At 44.1% G+C, this 18,335-nt stretch overlaps 1 protein-coding gene across 1 annotated transcript in view; it reads right to left on the bottom strand.

Moving 5' to 3' along the window:
- Positions 1 to 14,390, bottom strand: part of LHFPL7 (LHFPL tetraspan subfamily member 7) — a 92,487-nt gene extending 78,097 nt beyond the window's left edge. The window contains exon 1 of the mRNA XM_069620404.1: positions 14,162 to 14,390. Coding sequence (XP_069476505.1) covers positions 14,162 to 14,371 — 210 coding nt within the window. The 5' untranslated portion in view covers positions 14,372 to 14,390. The remainder of the gene's footprint in view (positions 1 to 14,161) is intronic.
- Positions 14,391 to 18,335: the final 3,945 nt, after the last annotated feature.

Below are 18,335 nucleotides of genomic sequence, written 5' to 3'. Positions count from 1 at the left end.
TTTACGAGCGAGATTTGTCACATTTGATAAATAAACACTCTACATCATGAGGGGCATAAGCGAGTGAGGTTTGTCACATTTGATAAACACTTTGTACTTCATGAGGGGGATATGCTAACATAATTAGTCACATTTGGTAAATAAACACTCTTTTGTTGCTTTGACACTTCCCATCAGATTCCTGCTAACATCTGTGCACCCTCACACTGGGCGGAACACCCATCGAGTATCCCCCTGAGACTGGAGAGAACACCTCCCTCATGAAAGCCCTTCGGTGAGCCGGGCCAATAATAGCCATTACCTAGAACCCCCCCCCTGAAACACCCGCAATGAGCGTGACTCCCGGCTTCGGAGCTCAGTGAGGTGGGGCTAAGGAGCAAAGGCTGGCAGAGTGCCTTGACGCTAGCTCTTATCTGACATGAGCTGCCAGCCTAAGTTCACATTCAGAGTTCAGCTGTAAAACGTAGAGAGACCTATACCGGCACCCCTACCCGTGAGGTTATCTCTATTTTTCTCCATTTCTCCTGCTCTGCTCACTAGAACACACGGCTGACTTTAGTATCGGCAATACCCTGCTAATCCATAAACCCCTTTCACTCTCCAACTTTCTCTTCATTAGGATATGACAGGAAACTGACATATGCTGCCCTGGCTGAACGCAGCCAGACAATATACTTTTACAGTTCAAACGGACGGCACTATATGACCGGCTCTGAAAACATTTCCGCTCCTACCTCCTGTCACAGAGAGGGGAAGGGCAGACTCACGTCCACTACCGACTGTCCCATGGAATGGTGTGAACACACGGGTGCTACCAGCCCGCGCTGGGATGCCAACCAACTCCGCTGCTCGCTTCCTTGACCCTGGATGAGGGGAGAGTGCAAGCAGTCCACGGTTCAGCCCGCAATGGATCTCTTCAGCACGTAAAATGATGCCCTCTCTCTCTCTCTTCACGCAGCCAGCCACCACGATTTACAATACATGGTCCTGTCCACCTGTGCCCCAGGGCGGGGAGACAGTGGCAGGATTTTTCATAAAATCGCCTCATCCATACTCCTATATCTCGACGTACCCAGTCCCCCGGGATCTAGGAAGAGAGAGACCTGCCAAAATAAAAACAGGACTAATATTACGCATGTAACCTACTCTCCATAAATTACAATGAAATTCCCACACTGTGAAGTGGGGGTTTACATGTCCCTTTTACTCTCTTCAAGTCAAAGTAGCTGTTACATTTAGCATGGGTAATTGCAGTGACTGGATTACATTCTCATAGAGAATGGCACCTTCAGGGGCCTAATCTGAGGTGGTTGCAAAAATAGAAAAGTGCTGTTCCAAGTAGGAGCAACACCTTTCTTAAATCTTCTTCATCTGTTAATCTGTGAAACTGCCATTGTGGCAACTAGGCATCAAAGCCTCAGCTTTTGCATGTGCCTGATTTACGACCTAACAACGGCCCTAGTGACCATCGTTAATTCAGGGCAGACAGTGCAAGGGCATTCCCCTTTGCATAGTCCTTTTTTTGCATGTTTAATGAAACATTGGCAATGCCAACAGTGTTGGCGTTTATGCAGGGATGGGGAAGGCATTTGCAAGGCACTGCAGTAATAATACTAACTGGCCATTAATGGTAGCTGAAAAATAGGGCAAGTACTGGCCATTTAATAGCAGAGCCTGGCAAATGCCTATTTAATACCTATATGCAAGCCAAAACTGTTGGCTTTGCCAATGCCTGTTTTTAAGAAGACTAAAGTGAAGAGCACATTATAAATCAGTTTGCTGAAGGCACATTTGGTTAAGAGATTTTTATTACACCAGTAATGTGTTTACAACTCCAATGAAGCCATTAACTCTTCCAAAGACTGCTTTGAAATCACAACACAGGCACTTAGAGCATACAGTGTGATGTTGTGGTTTGAAAGTTTGCTCAAAGAGAGCCCAGGAGGATGTGTTTTGGGCGGGAGGGGCAGGAAGTGGGTGGGAATGGCGATATGGATTAGCTTGACCAGGGGCAGTCAATGGGTGGGTAAATAATCAAATGACAGCTACACACTGTTTGTCCCTCCTCACATGCCACCTCCATCCTAGCTGTACTCCAATTCAATAGTTTCGGCTCATAGGTGGAGCACTAGTGCCACCTGATAGCCAAAACTAAAAAAGGAGCTGCTTCAGGGAATCTTGGCTCCTCCTCCCATGTTTTACCTGTTAAGTGTCTTATCAACGCAGTTAAAAAAAAAACAGACTCTGACTGATATCTCCGGACTCTCTGAATTTCTGCTACTTTCTCCAACAGACATCAGACAAGTTTGAGTCTCGCTCTAGCTGCCCTGACTATTATCTCTAACCTCCCCAAATCTCTGATGCGTTCTTCTACAAAAATCATGGCAGCATAAGCCTGGAATTTTTGTATGCAATCTGTCTCTCAAGATCACTGAAGCTGCTCTCACTCATCGGATGGCACTTATGTTGCTCATCCACTTCACACCTCTAAATGCGTCATACACGGTAAGCGAAAATGTCCTAATTGTAACTCTGACGGAGACTCCGGCCACTCACTACCTGTCCCTGCCCATGTTCCTACTCAACCACTCTAACTCCAATCCAGTTCATTAACCCTTAAATAAGCATCCTATACATGCCTCGAGGCCATAAAGTCGAACTTGGTCAAACTTCTTAAAACGTTTGACTGAAGTTCAACCTTGTCCAATCACCCAAAATTCGGGTGATTTAAGGGTCTAGTGGAAAACATCATCTATGGGCCTCATTACACGGACGGCGGTAAGGATTAACGGTCACCGTTAATGGCAACGGTGACCGTTAACCCTTACAGCCGTACTACGAGGTCCCTTTGCGGGTTGGTGATTTAACGCCTGCTTTTTGCAGGCGTTAAAAACCAACCCGCTAAGGGACCTCGGAGCTAATTACGGCACCGCAAAATTGCGGTGCCGTAATTAGCGCCTTCCCCATTCCCATAGAGCCCTATGGGGCAGAAATGGGAATGGGGAAGGGCAATGGCGGAAGGGGGATTTACCGCCCCACCAACCTTGGAATGGGGCGGTAAATCCCCTTTCCGCCAAGGCGGTGCCGGTATTTTACCGTCATGAGCCATGGCGCTAATAGCGCCATGGCTCACCGCCTTCCGTGTAATGAGGCCCTATGTCTGGTTACAGGCCCTATATCTTTGTATGCAGAGCACAGAAAGCAAAGCCGACTACCACTTCCCTTTCTACCCTATGCCATGGATAATTTTTATGCAATGCCAAAAGTGATGCCCCTTAAATGCTAAATACAGGGCATGGCTAACAGGCGAGGCCAATCTGTTAGCTACATCCTTGGACTTGCATCTTGGATGAAGGATGTGGGACAGCTAGAGGTGGCATGGGATGGCTTTCCCCATGTGGCAGTGCCCCAAGTGGGTGAAGGAGTAGAACGAGGAGAGGAACGAGAGGACGATGGAGGAAGCCATCACAGTAGAAGGTCTTACAGAGCATAGGTGGCATTGCTCACATAGATTTGGGGTACCTTGAATGGAAGAGAAAATGCATGACAGTTCAGTGACCCACTGCCGCAGTATGTGTCCTTCCTGGAACGTGGGTCACTAGGAGACATAAGGATGTCATCCAACTTTTCCCATATGGGATAAAAGGCTGGTTTCAACACTGTAGCTTTGCTGTACAACTGTTCTAGTTGGACGGCTGAGACAGTCTATTGTTGCATACTGTTGTCATCCATTTGAGCATGCAGTTCCCAGGGGTCGAAATGAACGGGAGTTATCGGGAGGCAAATACCACTGCTTTTATTTTTACTGTTAACAGTTCCACTACTTTTTACAACTATTTTCAGCATTACGGAACTTTTATTTTTGAAGTTAAAACATACCTATTCGGTTCTTCAAAAAAATAGATTAACTTTTATCCAACTTTTTATGGAATAATACAATTCCCAAAATAGCTTCTAATAAAGGTAATGCAAATAAAAATAATGGTGGGGTTAAATTCCCAGATTTTCCCAAAGATCAGAGATCCTTTCTATCACAACAAATCATTTCATTTCAATTTCATGAATCTCAACTGATACATGCTCCTACTTGGATTAAATTAGAATCGAAGTTCATAGCTCCTCTCTCCTTATCTCGTTTTCGTCAGACATCTTCGTGGCCGGGTACACAAAAATTTCCAGCTCCTATATTCTTTGAAAAATGCATGGAGTAGCCTAATATCTTGCTCTTTCATAGTTATTCTTCCCTTTTACACAAAAACATGATTTGTTACAAAGATGGTATTCTGCTGAAATTCTTCAAGTTAAGCATTTATTTCTCAATAATCTAGCTATTCCTTTCCCCTAACTTTGTGCTCAATTCAATCTAAATAATACTAACTACAACGCTTATACAACTTTTGTAAACATAGTTGTTAAAGCTATACCGGACAGTCACCAAAATTCACCCTCTAAATATATGGAATTGGTAATACACTAAAGCTTCCAAATTATATTCCATTCTCGATCGGCCCAAAGAAAGTAATTACCAAACTTCTAAAATTGCTATGCAATGGGAATTGGATTGGAATTTTCAGATTTCACCTGACTTAGGTGTTGGAATTTGGGAACCATGTTTTCCACGTCAATTGATGCTAATTTAATGCAATCACACTACTTTATTTTACATAGAGCCTACCTAACACCATTTAGAATTTCAAAGATTTCCAACACCACTCATAATGCATTCTGGTCTTGTCAATTCCCTTCCGCTGACTTCATGCCATATTTAAATGTACATTTGTCTTTTCTTTTTGGGAAGAACATGTGGAATTGTTTACAAAAAATTTTCTCATTTCAGGAACCACTAACTTTAAGCAATTTAATGATCAGTGTTTTTGTCAATCCACCCTTGTTGTCTATTTCATCCCCAGACTTTTTCAATTTTTTTATTTATATCGCTTTCCATCTTATTGCCACAAACTGGAAAAATGCACAAAAATTGTCATACAACTTTTGGTGGAATTATATCAGCTCTTTCCATAGAATAGACACAATGTATGCTTTGTCTTGTAGAAATATACCTAAATTTCATAACAAATGGATTATTTGTATCACCTATTTAATGTATTTACTCCACTTTAGAGTATGCTATCCCCCCTTCTTCGCTTATGTGTTTCTTAGTTTGTTTTGTTTGTCTTCCCTTGTGAGTCTCAATTCATTTAGCTAATGCTTTTTATTTGAATAGCATCAGTTTGGAATATAATAATTTCTTTTGAAGCTGCAACCTATATCAAAACATTTCTCTATTATGGTAACTTGGCATATGAAATCTTCTATAAAATCAATCTATTTGTGCTTCAATCTGTTGTAATATGCATGAAACTATTCGTAACAACTATTTAACTGAAATCATACCTATTCATTTTACCCCCTACAGCAGTTACTGCTAAACAGGAATCTGTTTTGCCATACATTCTCAAAGCCTGAATGACATCTGAGCCTGCGTGAACTCTATCTGGCTTCAACTAAACTATCAGAAGCTGCTGTAGGAGGTTCTGTAAAAGCTAAACAAATCTCTCTCACAAGACCCCAATTCCCCCATTTTTTGGAAAACTTGTCAAGTCGTTATATCAGGTTAAATGCTTAGCTGTTACAGTTGATAAAGGTCAAGGCCATTTCCACAGGATTTTATTTGTACACTAGGTGACTACATGGGATTTGCCCCTTCACACCACTGGACAAGTGTGTAGTTATAGTAGGAGCCTTAGTGTCTACTCACATGGACTACTCTAATGCAGTCCTGTAGTATACTTAGGGCCACAGACTATTCATCCCTCAGGCTCTGGGGGTCATTACAAGTTGGGCGGTAAGGGATACCGGGCACCGGTAAGGGGACCGGTGCCGGTAATCCCTTACCGCCCAATTCCGAGGTCCCTTAGCGGGAACCGTAAAGGATGTGTGGTATGACCACAAGTCCTTTACGGGTCCCGCTAAGGGACCAGGGCGCTAATAACAGGGCTGCTATTCGCAAGCCCGTTATTAGCGCCCTCCCCATTCCAATTGAGCCCTATGGGGGCTCAAATGGGAATGGGGAATGGTTGGTTCAATGGGGACTTACCGGTCCCACCATGGTCAGAATGCACCGGTAAGTCCCCATTGAACCAGACCGGTGCCGGTGCCGCAAATAGCGCCATGGCTACCTCCAATCTCGGAATGAGGCCCTCTGTCAGATATGAGGAGATACAGGGACTCATCACGAGTTGGCCAGTATCCTGGCAGTATTACCGCTGCGATACTGCACGGGCTAATACCGTTACTGCCACCTGGTCCGGTACCACTAGTGCCGGATCAAGGGTTGAGGCGTTAATGGGTTTCTTTTCACAGCAGCACCAATGGGTTAGTAATCTACACGGAACAAGCAACGTTACTGATTTTATTTGCAAATATCAGCCGCAGAGCCCCTGGATTAAGAATCCAATATCAACATCCAGGTAAGAAGTAGCCTCCCATTATTAGTGTAAATGCTACATGAATTTGTACTTACAGGCTACTTACTGGATGCTTACTCTATTTTTGTGTCCTGATATTACACTTTGAGATTAAGGGACCAGTTCAAACACTGTATTTTGGAGGGAAAGTGAGAGAGGAAAGCAATTAACTTCCAGTGAGACACTGGAGGAAGATTGACGTTACAAGGTTCAAAATACACCATAATGATTGCTCTATATGAGATCTCACCATAGGGCCATAGACATGACATCATATGTGTTTTGTCTTCCTCCCTCACTTATGCATTTTCAGATAGAGGACCCTGCGCCCTAGTGCCACAGGCAAGATACTTCCCCACAGGTGGGTGCCATTTTAATGCAGTGCATGAAACCACACCAAATTGAGATAACTAATAAATAACATCCTAGCCTGCATTGCAGAACTCTCCCTGGAGTGACTTTCCATGACATAAAGTGCAGCAGCCGCTGCGCGTGAACCCGCCTGACCCTCGGTGGAAGGGTTGGTTTTATGCAAGGTCATTGATTTTTGGGCCACAGCGAGACCCGGTTTTAATAGTCTTTCTATTTAAAGCTATGCACTTAGTAATCAGCAACCCAGTAACTAATCAATTTGGTGTTCCCACACTAGGGGTGCCTCAGTCCAGGTCCAGAAGAAGGCAGACCGACTCACAATAACCTGCCGAAACATCCAGAGAAAGGAAAGGACCTGCATTATTGAGTCATTGCCCTCATTGACAGATAACTACTAGCAATGTCGACGAGGATTGTTCAAGTGACTGTTTCAGTAAATTAACTACCATGAACAGGACATTTTCACCATACGAATAAGCAAATAACCCCCAGGATAAATAAGAAATCCTTAGCAGTCTATACTCACCACAAATACATGAGTTCCACATACACCTGGTTCATATAGGCAACAATAGGAATTAGGAGCACTTCACATATGTGAACAGTTGAAATTTGTTTTATGCTTTGTCTATTTGATATTTTGTATTTGTATATGTGTTTTATATAGAAACATAGGACAGAAGAGGCATTGTTCTTCCAACTTTTGAATGGACTGATTTTTGGATCATACACAGATTGTCTATGTACCTCTCCACATGTTTTTCTAACAAATAAATGTGCAGGACAAACACTAAAAGTTGTGTGCTTTAAATTTCCTCACTGTATATGTGTTTATATATGTTTTTGATAATTGAGTTAGCCTTAAATAACAAAGGCAGAACAGTAAAGGTTACGAGGAAAATTACCATGACTATAAAGTTTTTGTAAGTCATGTCTACAACAGATTGAATCAAACATTCTTTTGAATACAAATGAAAAAATTGGGTGACAAATAGTCCCACTCTGAAAGTGTTAAATAAGTTATTATTATCACTATGAATGTTGCTAAGACCATTTGAAAAAAGTGGGAACTAATTGCCTCACATGAAGAAATAAGGAACACTGAAATTGTTGCATTTGAACTATATTATCGGGACACTTTTTGTTATATAACTACTTGGTGCCCTAAGTCCCAAAAGAAAAGGGTTTCTCTTCCGTTAAATGTGGGTATCTGTATTTGCCTGAGATCGTGGATCGTGGAGTATCTTGTCCTCTCTACCTACTTTGAACAGAGGGTTGCGCGTCATACACAAGACATCAACCCTCCATTTCCAGGGGGTCCAGTCCTTTCCTGGTTTCTGGCGGAAGAAACCTTGCTTCATCAGCCTAGGCCTCATCTACTTGGAATCTGACAGTATTGATACTACAGTTGAAACTCCTGTCTTTTGGCAGGGTTTCCCCACCCTCTGTAGAGTCAAGAGTTAGGATTCTAGTGACTACTAAGTCAATCTCAACGAAAGACGACATCTAGCACACTGAGAACGAACCAAAGAGCTCAATGCCTTTACGCCTCAGGCCTAATATGTAGCACACATACAGGACATGGCGGTAGACATGATCCATGTATGTTCTTGCAAAACCAACCAAATTGCAACGGACTTTGTCACTGTGTGGTGCATCTATCTCAGGTTACATTGACCACTGGAGTACATGTACTTCCCAAAATGCCAATTTGATGGTGGCGAGGGCCTGTCTTTTCTCATAATGTAATATTTCTCTCATTTCATACTAGAGGGAAATACATCTAAAAGAATTGTTTAAGGTATGTGTGGCACTGGTACTGAGAACACTAACACATCAGGCATGGGCGTAGGACACGGGGGAGACGGGGGGGATAAATCCCCCCCCACAATTTTAAGTGGGGGGATCCAATGGCATTTATCCCCCCAAGTTTGTTTCCCCCAGTTTGTCTCTCTCCTGACTGATGCATGCAAACTTCAGACTCTGAAGTGACTCTGAAGTTGGCACGCAGCAGCCAGCAGGCGCGGATCGGCTCACTGTGGCGTCAGGGTCACACTGCTAGCATTGCATTACTCGGCAGTGTAAGTGGCTAAGCTATCTGTCCCCGAGATCCGGTGATGGGAGGGTCACAAGATGACATTGTGATTTACGCACTTATTGTGAAATTTGGTCCCAAGGCAGTTCCAGGAATTGGAAGGCTTTCAAAACCGTTAATTTCCAACTTTCCTTTTGGTTGAGCTTAACAAAGACAGCTTGGTGGGTTTACGTGCCTACTGCTGAGACCTGTGTGCTATCTGCAGCAGCGTCTCTAGAAATCAGTATTGGGAGGAGTGGGCAGAGGGAGCCACTAATTCAAGGGCACTTATAGAACAGGGGGAGAGGGGGTGTGGTGTGGTTGCACATTAGATAAGAGTCAATAGGCCAAACTGAGTAAACCTATATTTCACCAAGCTGGTCAAAAGTTTGACATTTTGCAAGTTATTAATAGGTTTAAGACAATACAAGTTTTGTTTCAAGTTAAGGCGCACTAAGAAGTTAAACTCGGGTTCAACGGTTGGAAAAATGCCTTCAATAAAATGCCCAAAGGCATTTAAGCTTAGAAGTGATTTACTCTGTTTTTCATTGAACACATTTTATCATCATGTGTTGCTCTAGTTTTAAAACATTTAAGAACAATTACACAACAAAAGAAATTGCCACTCTGCAATCTTACCCACTCGTCAGGCCACCCTCACAGTCAACCCCCCAGCACCCTGAACGTCACCCAGCCAAACTTGCATTTTACAACTCCCAACAGGACAGTTCACCTGTTTCCCATAAAGGGCACACTCAGTGTTTTAAACAGAGAACCCCCTAACAGTGTTCCATCTAACCCTAGGCCATTATTTCACGTGTAACAATAATAATAATGAGCACCCTTGGCGGGGGAGATGGCCAATCAGGAGGCAAGGAACTCGCGATCTCAGCCCATGTTCCAAGCCGCCTGATGGCCGGTTCGCACACCATCTTTCCCCTACCCTCCACTCCCTTTTTTTTACTCCCCCCTCACTACTTACCTCATTGTCGTGGCGTCCAGCGCCGTCGCCGCAGCTGCTGCCTCTCCTTCAGCTCTGCTCCGGCTGGCCGCCATGGAAAGGGAAGAGGGGCTCTGTAGGGAGCCCTGCCTTCCCATTCCATGGTGACCATCTTTGAACAGTATTTTATTTCCGTTCACGGAAAGAAAATACTTTGTATTCGCTCCGCTCCAGACCTTGGGATGTGTGCTAACAGCGTTAACAACCCGTTTCAATGGGCGGTAACGTCCCAGTGACGTGGCTTCGCTGGGGCCTTTAAGTTGGGCTGCCAGGACGTTACCACCCATTCCAGACCATGGAATGGGTTCTTACCCACCATATAATATCCCGTTTGCATCTAGCGCTTCATGGCAGATTCCTCCCTCTTCTAAGTGCTCTAAACAATATTATTATTACTCAAACTACCGGTAAAATATTAGAATATAACGTGGTCTTCTATAGCAAATCTTTAAATATGTGGTGGTCTTGTGGCGAGTGGTTTTGCCAAAACCAAAGAGGTGTTGGTAACAAGGGGAGGCATGTACTAAACATATGGCCTTCATGAGTGCGGGCCAGAAATACCACAGTCCTGAGTGCTGGTATGGCTATGTGGTTGGTGGCATTGATACTTGAGTATGTGTTCTATCTAGAAGGAAACACTCAAGACTTATTAGATGACAGCTCTGGGACACTGGGAGAGACCCTGGCAGAACACATTATGTTATAGAGTTGAAGGGGTAGCAGGCTTTTCAATGAACTATGAGCTGCTCCCCAAGGGTCCTGTGGTCCAGATGGTGGTAACAGGCATACAGTCTTCTGTGTGTGTTATAGTCCCTGTGTGTGGTACAAAGGTGCAAGCAGATTAAAAGGTTTGTGAAGGGGTAAGTGGTTTGGGGCTCACGAGGAGTCCTCTAAGAATGTTGAGGTTATACAGAATTGGTACAGTTCAAGCTGTGTTTTTTCAATGTTGAGTTGTTGTCACTGTTTTGGGTTCCCTTTTATGATGGTTGTGGGATGGTGTCAGTGTCTTAAGTGTGATGGGGAGAAATAGTAGTTACCTGCCCTTAGTCATTGTTTGAAGTCATGCAGGTTGAATTGTTTGAAGGTAGAGTGACACATTCTAGTGTAGAAAGTTACCATGGTAACTCAGCAGGTTGAGTGACTGTTGCTGAGATGTAACATGTTTAAAGCCAGGTGCACATTTTATGGCTTTATGTAATTCCTTCTAAAAAAAACATGGTCTATGAAATGCATATTGTCAGGGTATCGGTTGGGCTGGTCACTTGCTTACAATATGATATTAAATGATATGATTAGACATTTATAATGCGCCTGTACACAAGTCTTTCTAGGAGCGACAAGACAAGGAGGGGGGGACAGAAGGAGGACAAAACAACAATCTTACTAGGCCTTGTGTCAATCAGATCGCGCAAATGTGGGGAAGAGGAAGGGGAGAAGTGCCAGAGGGTGGCTCAAAAGTGCAGAGAGAAGGGACTGTAGGTTTTCAGATACATACCCTTTAGTGCTGGGGGAGCCCGGAGGCAGTGCATGGGCAACTGGATATGCCGGAGCCTGGGCCTGAGTTCAATGGGTGGCCAGGTGACCAGTGCGCAGAGCAGTAAGGGACATCAGCAGGGGAGAGAAAGCGGAAGTGAAAAACAAGGTCTTCAGTTGCTTCTGGAAAGGAAGGTGGTTCAGCTCAAGTTTGGGAAATGCAGAGAGGCTGTTCCAGAGGAGTTGGGAGGGGCACAGGGAGCTCTAGTACTGTGCACAGGGGACCACAGGAGTGTTGGGACACAAGGAGCACTGGAGGCGCATAGAAGGGGAGGAGTGCAGTCCACCCGTGCATATTTCCACATATTAATACTAAACTGCTATGAGTGATGCATCTGATCTGCCTCTCGTGATCGCGCACAGCCAGTGTCATTCCCAGCATTGTACTCCTGGTGGAGAGGAGTATCTAATGCTCCCACGTTCGCAGGTATTCAGTTGTGTTTTTCTATGCAGACAAAGGACCTCAGCCTCTCTACTGACAACAAGTAGGCTTGAAATGCAGGCCAATTCTCCAGGGCAGTTAATCACAGATTGTCTTCCGTGGAACCAGTGTCACTCCCCAGCCCCTTCTGTGATTAGTCACTAGTGTGTGTGTTAAGAGCTTGCTCTGATGTTACTCCTCAATGCTTCTCTACAAAATGTGCATTATCAGCAAACTTGGATGGTGCCGAAATTCATCTTCATGGCTGTGCTTGGGTCTTGCATGCAAGCCCATTTTGGGTAAAGGCCACCATGTGGAAGTTTCTGGGGGCCTCCATTTAGGGGCTTGCTTTTACGAGTGGCCAGAAGCACAGAAAGTAAATATACCAGGACAACCAAATGTGATTGGTAAACAATGTGCAAATAATTTGAAAGTGATTGACCAACACCCACACATGCGTAGTTATCATGTTGCTACATGTTTGTCCATCTGTTTCCACATGCAGTGGTGTAATTGTGGATAGATCTAAGAAGTCTGAAGGTTTGTCCATATTGGTTCACATACAGTTACAGATATGTGTGTGTTTGTGTAAAAAGGCATATTCTGTGGGGGCATGCTCTCCCTGTTTGCAAACACTCAAGGGAGTAATGTTGTGTCTGGAGTACTATTTGTGGGAGTTGCTTCCTTGTGGTTTCATCTTCACACTATCTAAAGTGTAGGGTTTGGTCGTTTCAATTTTATATCTGGTTGTACATTGTTTTGTTCTCTTTTAAAATGGGTGTCCCCCCATACACCCCTTCCCTTGGCCATGCCCTCTCCCTGCTGCCTTAACTCGCTCCAGCAGACACACACCCCTAGATATTTGTTGCTGCCGAGATCAAAATGTGACGCCCGAACTATCCACTTTCAAGATTGTGTGGATGAAATGTCTGCATGCTTCTCACCATATCTCGCCACAGTTAGTGCCTATGGTTCATAGTAGGCTCTATGATTCTATCAGTCTCTACACTTGTGTTGTGGAGTAGGATGGCGGAAGCGGGAAGCTGCAATTTAGGTGTTGCTTCAAGACTTACAGGCGTTTTCTAGCACGTTAGTAGTCCAATGTCTAGTCCTCTTGTCTTGGGAGGATAGCTCAGGGGCAACATGCTCGCCTTAGAAGCAAGACCACACAGAGCAACACAGGTTCGATCTCTGGGTCCACGCTTAGTACCCAGAGGTTTCTAAATAAACGATCATATCATATCAATGTACCAGTAAGCACATTTTAAAGTCCTACTGCCATTTTGTTTTGGGCCATCCCTTTGTGAGGACCACGGTGAAGGCCTAAATGGCTCTGAGTCCAGATTTGAACCACTCATTATGGTTTAGAGTGGATTAGGAGGGTTTCCTGCCCCTGAAAGCCCAGCACACATCTTCGTGGGTGAACCCGAGTGGCATTTATTTTCAGGACGGCATAATTTGTTAACCCCAAAACCTTTTATGTCATTCTGGTGTGTGCTTGGAGGGCTGACAGGCAACACATGTTTCCAAAGCCATATGCAGGAGGCAGTAGCTACTAACTGAGCGCATGCAGCAGGCAGTGCCAGGTGTTAGGTGTATCCCTATCAAAACACCCAAGAAGTCATCAAACCCCCCTCTCCTGTGCTAAGTTATGTGTTTAAATTCTTGCTGATTTTAAAGGGGTGGTCAGTTGTAACAGACATACTTGATCTTTTAAAACATTCAAGAAATCTTCTGTGGAACCTCTGAGAAGGGCAATACACTGTATGAAAATTATCCCCCGAATGAGACCTCAAATTGTCACCTGTGGGCAAACATTTAGGAACTCATTTTTGCCACTTAACAGCAACTGTTGTAACAAGAACAGATGTTTTGCTGGACATCTGACATTGTAAAGGCAGGGCTATCACTGTTATCACATGTTATCACTGCACCATACAGTTGCAACATATTTGGTTTTTTGGACAAATGTTTTGTACTCTAGCCGGTCAAGTGGCACAACGAGTAGAGCATAGAGCGCTCGCTTTGACATCCATGCTATATAAATGCCAAATTATTATTATTATTAACTGCTTTTCTTTTTCTTAATTGTCTTCTGTTTTCTTTTCTTCTTTTCTCTTGTTTTATACAGTGATGGTGTATGTGATTTAATACGTACTGCTATTTTCATTTTGTGAAAAGTCGGGTTCTTTGACTAAAACCCAATGAATACATTAAAAAAGCCAAGGTGTCCCCTGTCCCCCCCAGATGTTATGGGTCTCCTACGCCCCTGACATCAGGTGTACTTTACCTACCTGCCAAGAAACGTCTGGAATGTCATCTAACCGTCTGTACACTGTGCATGTCTGATTACACAGAGCATTGGTCACCCCATGGCAGTGAACAAAGATCCCAAATGACACAGTTTTACTGATGAACCATGCAGCGGACGTCAGGCTAAGGCCATAGATGCACGCCAGGCCAAGCGACAGAATCAGCCACACTAAGCCCATAAACGACACCATCCGGGGTCCGGGTTCCTTGCTTCCTGAAAGAAACGACGATTGACAAGGCTTCAGTGTTCAAGGGAAGAGTCCAGCAAATTGTACATAAAATACCAAGAAACAACTAGCAAACAAAATTTAAAATTTTAAAACTGCAATATTTCTTGGGTGAATACATTTCGTATGTTATTTGATATTTGTATAGTGCCTACTGCCATTAGCATGCCTTTGAAGCGCTGCAGTGGATGAATGTCCTTCGGGCGATGGTAGTCTGTGCGAACATGTCAATAATAAGAACAATACAATGCGAGCAAACAGTAATTGATTTTCCATGATAAGCAGAGATGACTAGATAGAAGCATTTTAAATTGTGCAGCGCATATTGAAAAGGCATAAGGAAAGACTGCTATATCAGTGGCTATGTGACAGCTGGACCGAATATTTTGTGGGACTCATCTGTATTCTATGGGTTGCAGCATGAGAAGGGGCAGTGGTATTGTAAATAGTCTATCACTCCTTAGGGCAACTGTCTACAGTTGAGGGTTCTGCTATACTTTACATGCAGAACACATGCTTATGACTCCTGCAAGGCACAATAACCAGCCCATTTAAAATGTTTCTTTTTATAAGAGGGTAGCATTGCTATTGTTCTCATTAATCAAATTAATACACTCTGCTGCAGGTAATACAAACACTAGCAAATGTTATACAACTATGTATTGTTTTTCTGCTTTATTTAAAACAGAAACACTAGCTGTACCCATCGTATCATCTGCAATCTCTTGGACTATTTCTTTCTCGTTCTCTCTTTCTGTCTCGTTCTGTATCAATGTACTTCTATCTTTCTCTGTGTGTTAGAGTGACATTGTCAGGGATGGATGGGAACCAAATGTGACCGCCCTGGACATGTTTTTCGAATTGTCCTCAGATTACACCCTGCAGAAAAGCCCACATCCACTAAGCAGAGCTTGGGGGCTCTCTGCCAAGAAAGATTGGAAAAACGGGTCCAAATTGTGAATTTTAAAGCACAGTTGTCCCTATATTGGCATTAAAATGTAGTTAAATATAACAAACAAATATATAAAACAATTGTTAAAATGAAGGAATAACAAAATGGAAGATTTATTAAAAATGATGTGCTTCAAATGGATGTGGAGGGATGAGGAGAAATGGAATGAAATGGGTGTGGTGACTGGGATAGTGGGTACGAGGAACAGAAAACAAGGGAACCCACATAAAAGAGGCCCATGGAGTAGCGGCCCACCAGAAAGCCTCCATAATCCTCTGGAGGTCAGTCCGACACTGGACATTGGCAGGTGTGCTCTCTCTGTTCTCTCTGTCTTTGCGGTCTGGAATGCAGTCACTGTGCCGCTCTGTCTGTGGGGTCTGTTCTCTATCTCAATGTGGTCTGCTCTCTCTCTCTCTCTGGCTACTTCTTCCGATGTTGCCTCTTTTAGTGTGGTCTTGCGGACTCCTTTCTCTCTGTCTTTGGGCCTCATTATAACATAGGCGCTCCCATAATGAAGGGTGCCGGTACGGGACCGGCACCCTTCATTACGGGATGCCCTATTACGAGGTTCCCTTTGCGGGACCCGGTAAGGACACCTGGTAAAACCAGTTATTAACAGGCCCGTTATTAGCTCCCTCCCCCTTCCCATTGAGCCCTATGGTCGCTCAATGGGAATGGGGATGGGTTCCTTCAAGGAGGAATTACTGGGTCCTCCAAAGTCGGAATGACCCGGTTATTCCTCATTGAAGGAACCCAGTACTGGGACCCGGTATGGAGGCAGCTATGCCCTTATTAAGGGCATGGCTACCTCCATACTCGTAATGAGGCCCAAGTGGGCCTCATCACAAGTGTGGCGGCCACGGTATGAACGGTGCCAGTAAGGAACCAGCACCGTTCATACTGGGCCGCCACATTACGAGTTCTGCAGCGGGTCCCGCTCTGTACGCCTAGCCAGACCAGACGTGCAGAGCGGCACCCGCTAGCAGTACAGGATGCTAACAACGGACCCGTCATTAACAGGTCCGTTGTTAGCATCTTCCCAATTCCCATTGAGTGCTATGGGGGCTCAAATGGGAATGGGGACGTACCGAGTCCGGGTCCCGCAAATAGGAATTACTGGGCTAATTCCCATTTTGCGGGACCCGGACCCGAGTTTGGGGGTAGCCATGCCGCTAAAAACGGCATGGCTACCTCCAAACTCGTAATGAGGTGTATGGTAAATGGGATGTTTAAATTAGTGAGTGAATGTGTAAGAGTATGTGTGCGCTTATGTGCAATGCTGGGCAGCTACCCTTTTATACGTGGGCCACACATCAGACAACCCTTGGGGTAGAACAGAAGGGGCGCAGCCTCCTAGTTTGCCTCGCCCAGTTTCTGAAGTGGTCCCCCATCATCAGTTAGTCCCCCCCCCAAAATGTTGCTTTCGTTGCGCCCCTGGGGCAGTGTTCCTTGCTTGGCCGGGGCCAGTACAGATGGCTGCAGGAGGAGGAGGCTTGAAAGTAGCGCTGCGATTAATTACCTGCCTTGGTCGGGAGTCATTGGTTTGGGTGTAAAGTGCTGAACTCGCTGTGGAGAATGCACAGCGGCTATTAATTTCATGCTTCAATTCATGGTCACATCCTCAGAGTATGTGAATTTTAGCAGTGAGAGAAGAAGTAGTACAGTAAGCAAAGCTACTCAGTTGTAAATATTATCATTGATAAGGAGGGTATCCATTGGTGTGGTTTTTAGACTTGTTCACATAATAGCAAAAAGGATTGCCACATCAACATTTTAAAATAAGTACAGATGTTTTGGTGTGTGCATGAGAGAGGAGTCGACAAATGTTTTTAGACTTTAGCATTTTATCCAGGTGGGATTCGTGCAGCTTTAAAATGTCAGAGTTTTCAGTGTTGTGGGCGAATTAAGGTCTATGTCCTACTAGCATTAGTGAACAACTTAAACCATGAAGTGTGGTGGTGCCTATGAGGGAAAGTGTAGTGTGCTTAGTGCTGCATGTGGATTTTGGTATGTGTGAGTAGAATATATATGTTTTTTTATTTATTCATTCCATCTAAATTGTAAAACAATTTTTTTGCATTGCAATGTATCTCAATTAACAAAATATTTAAAAAAGAGAAAAGAGAAAGGAATAACATATTAAAACAGAAAACAGAAAATGAAAATAAATCAGATCAGTTCACAGTACCCGTCTCAAAAGATATTCTCTCAAGAAATTGAACGAGGGCAATTGCATACTTAGGTTTTGAGACATCTATCAACAAAGACCACCAAAATGCTGATTCAGATGCTCTAAAGTCAGAAAACAAGTGTCTGAAATAAGATGTATGAAGGTCTCTCAGGCTGAGGAATCCTATAACGATATGGATCAATGATTCAGACTTGTCAGGGTTTCTACAAAACCGACAATGGCTCTCTTTCGACAGACCTTGTATTGCTTGAATCTCGTTTGTGGGGTAAAGGTTCAGCCGTGCTCGAAGTAATGTATCCCGAATACTTTTGTCAGGAAACTTCTTCAGATATGGGCAGACGTAATCCACTTTCCAGTTTTCCAGGGGCAAATGCATCACCAGTTTAAAACTAGTTGCCACTTGCAAGGTTTGAGACCAGTCGTAGATTTTCAGTTTTACCTTCACCCAGTTCGGGTTAGACAAAAGTTGGTCAAATCGACTGCCTATAGCTTGTAGACAGCTGGTCATGTCTTGAGACCAATCGTGTAAATGTGGGTTGTTGTTTTGCTTCAATTCGTTGTACACCAAATCCAGAATTGGGGGTCTTGACGTATCAAAACACTTGCCAAACATAGCCAGTCTATTCCAGGTGACTGAGCATCTCAAAGAAGGAAGGCCCAGTTCTCGACAGAGAATGGCAATCGGGATAGATTTTGGAACCCCAAGCACTTGCTTCCAAAAAGCCCTTTCCAGGCCGGTCCAAGGAGGGTCAGTGATGGACAGCATGGAATCAGCACCATAGGTT

The sequence above is a fragment of the Ambystoma mexicanum genome, chromosome 10 (assembly GCF_040938575.1).
Source record: "Ambystoma mexicanum isolate Mex_15411 chromosome 10, UKY_AmexF1_1, whole genome shotgun sequence".
Taxonomy (NCBI): Eukaryota; Metazoa; Chordata; class Amphibia; order Caudata; family Ambystomatidae; genus Ambystoma; species Ambystoma mexicanum.
The sequence above is the reverse complement of the archived record's forward strand: the minus strand, read 5'-3'. Positions and strand labels throughout refer to the sequence as shown.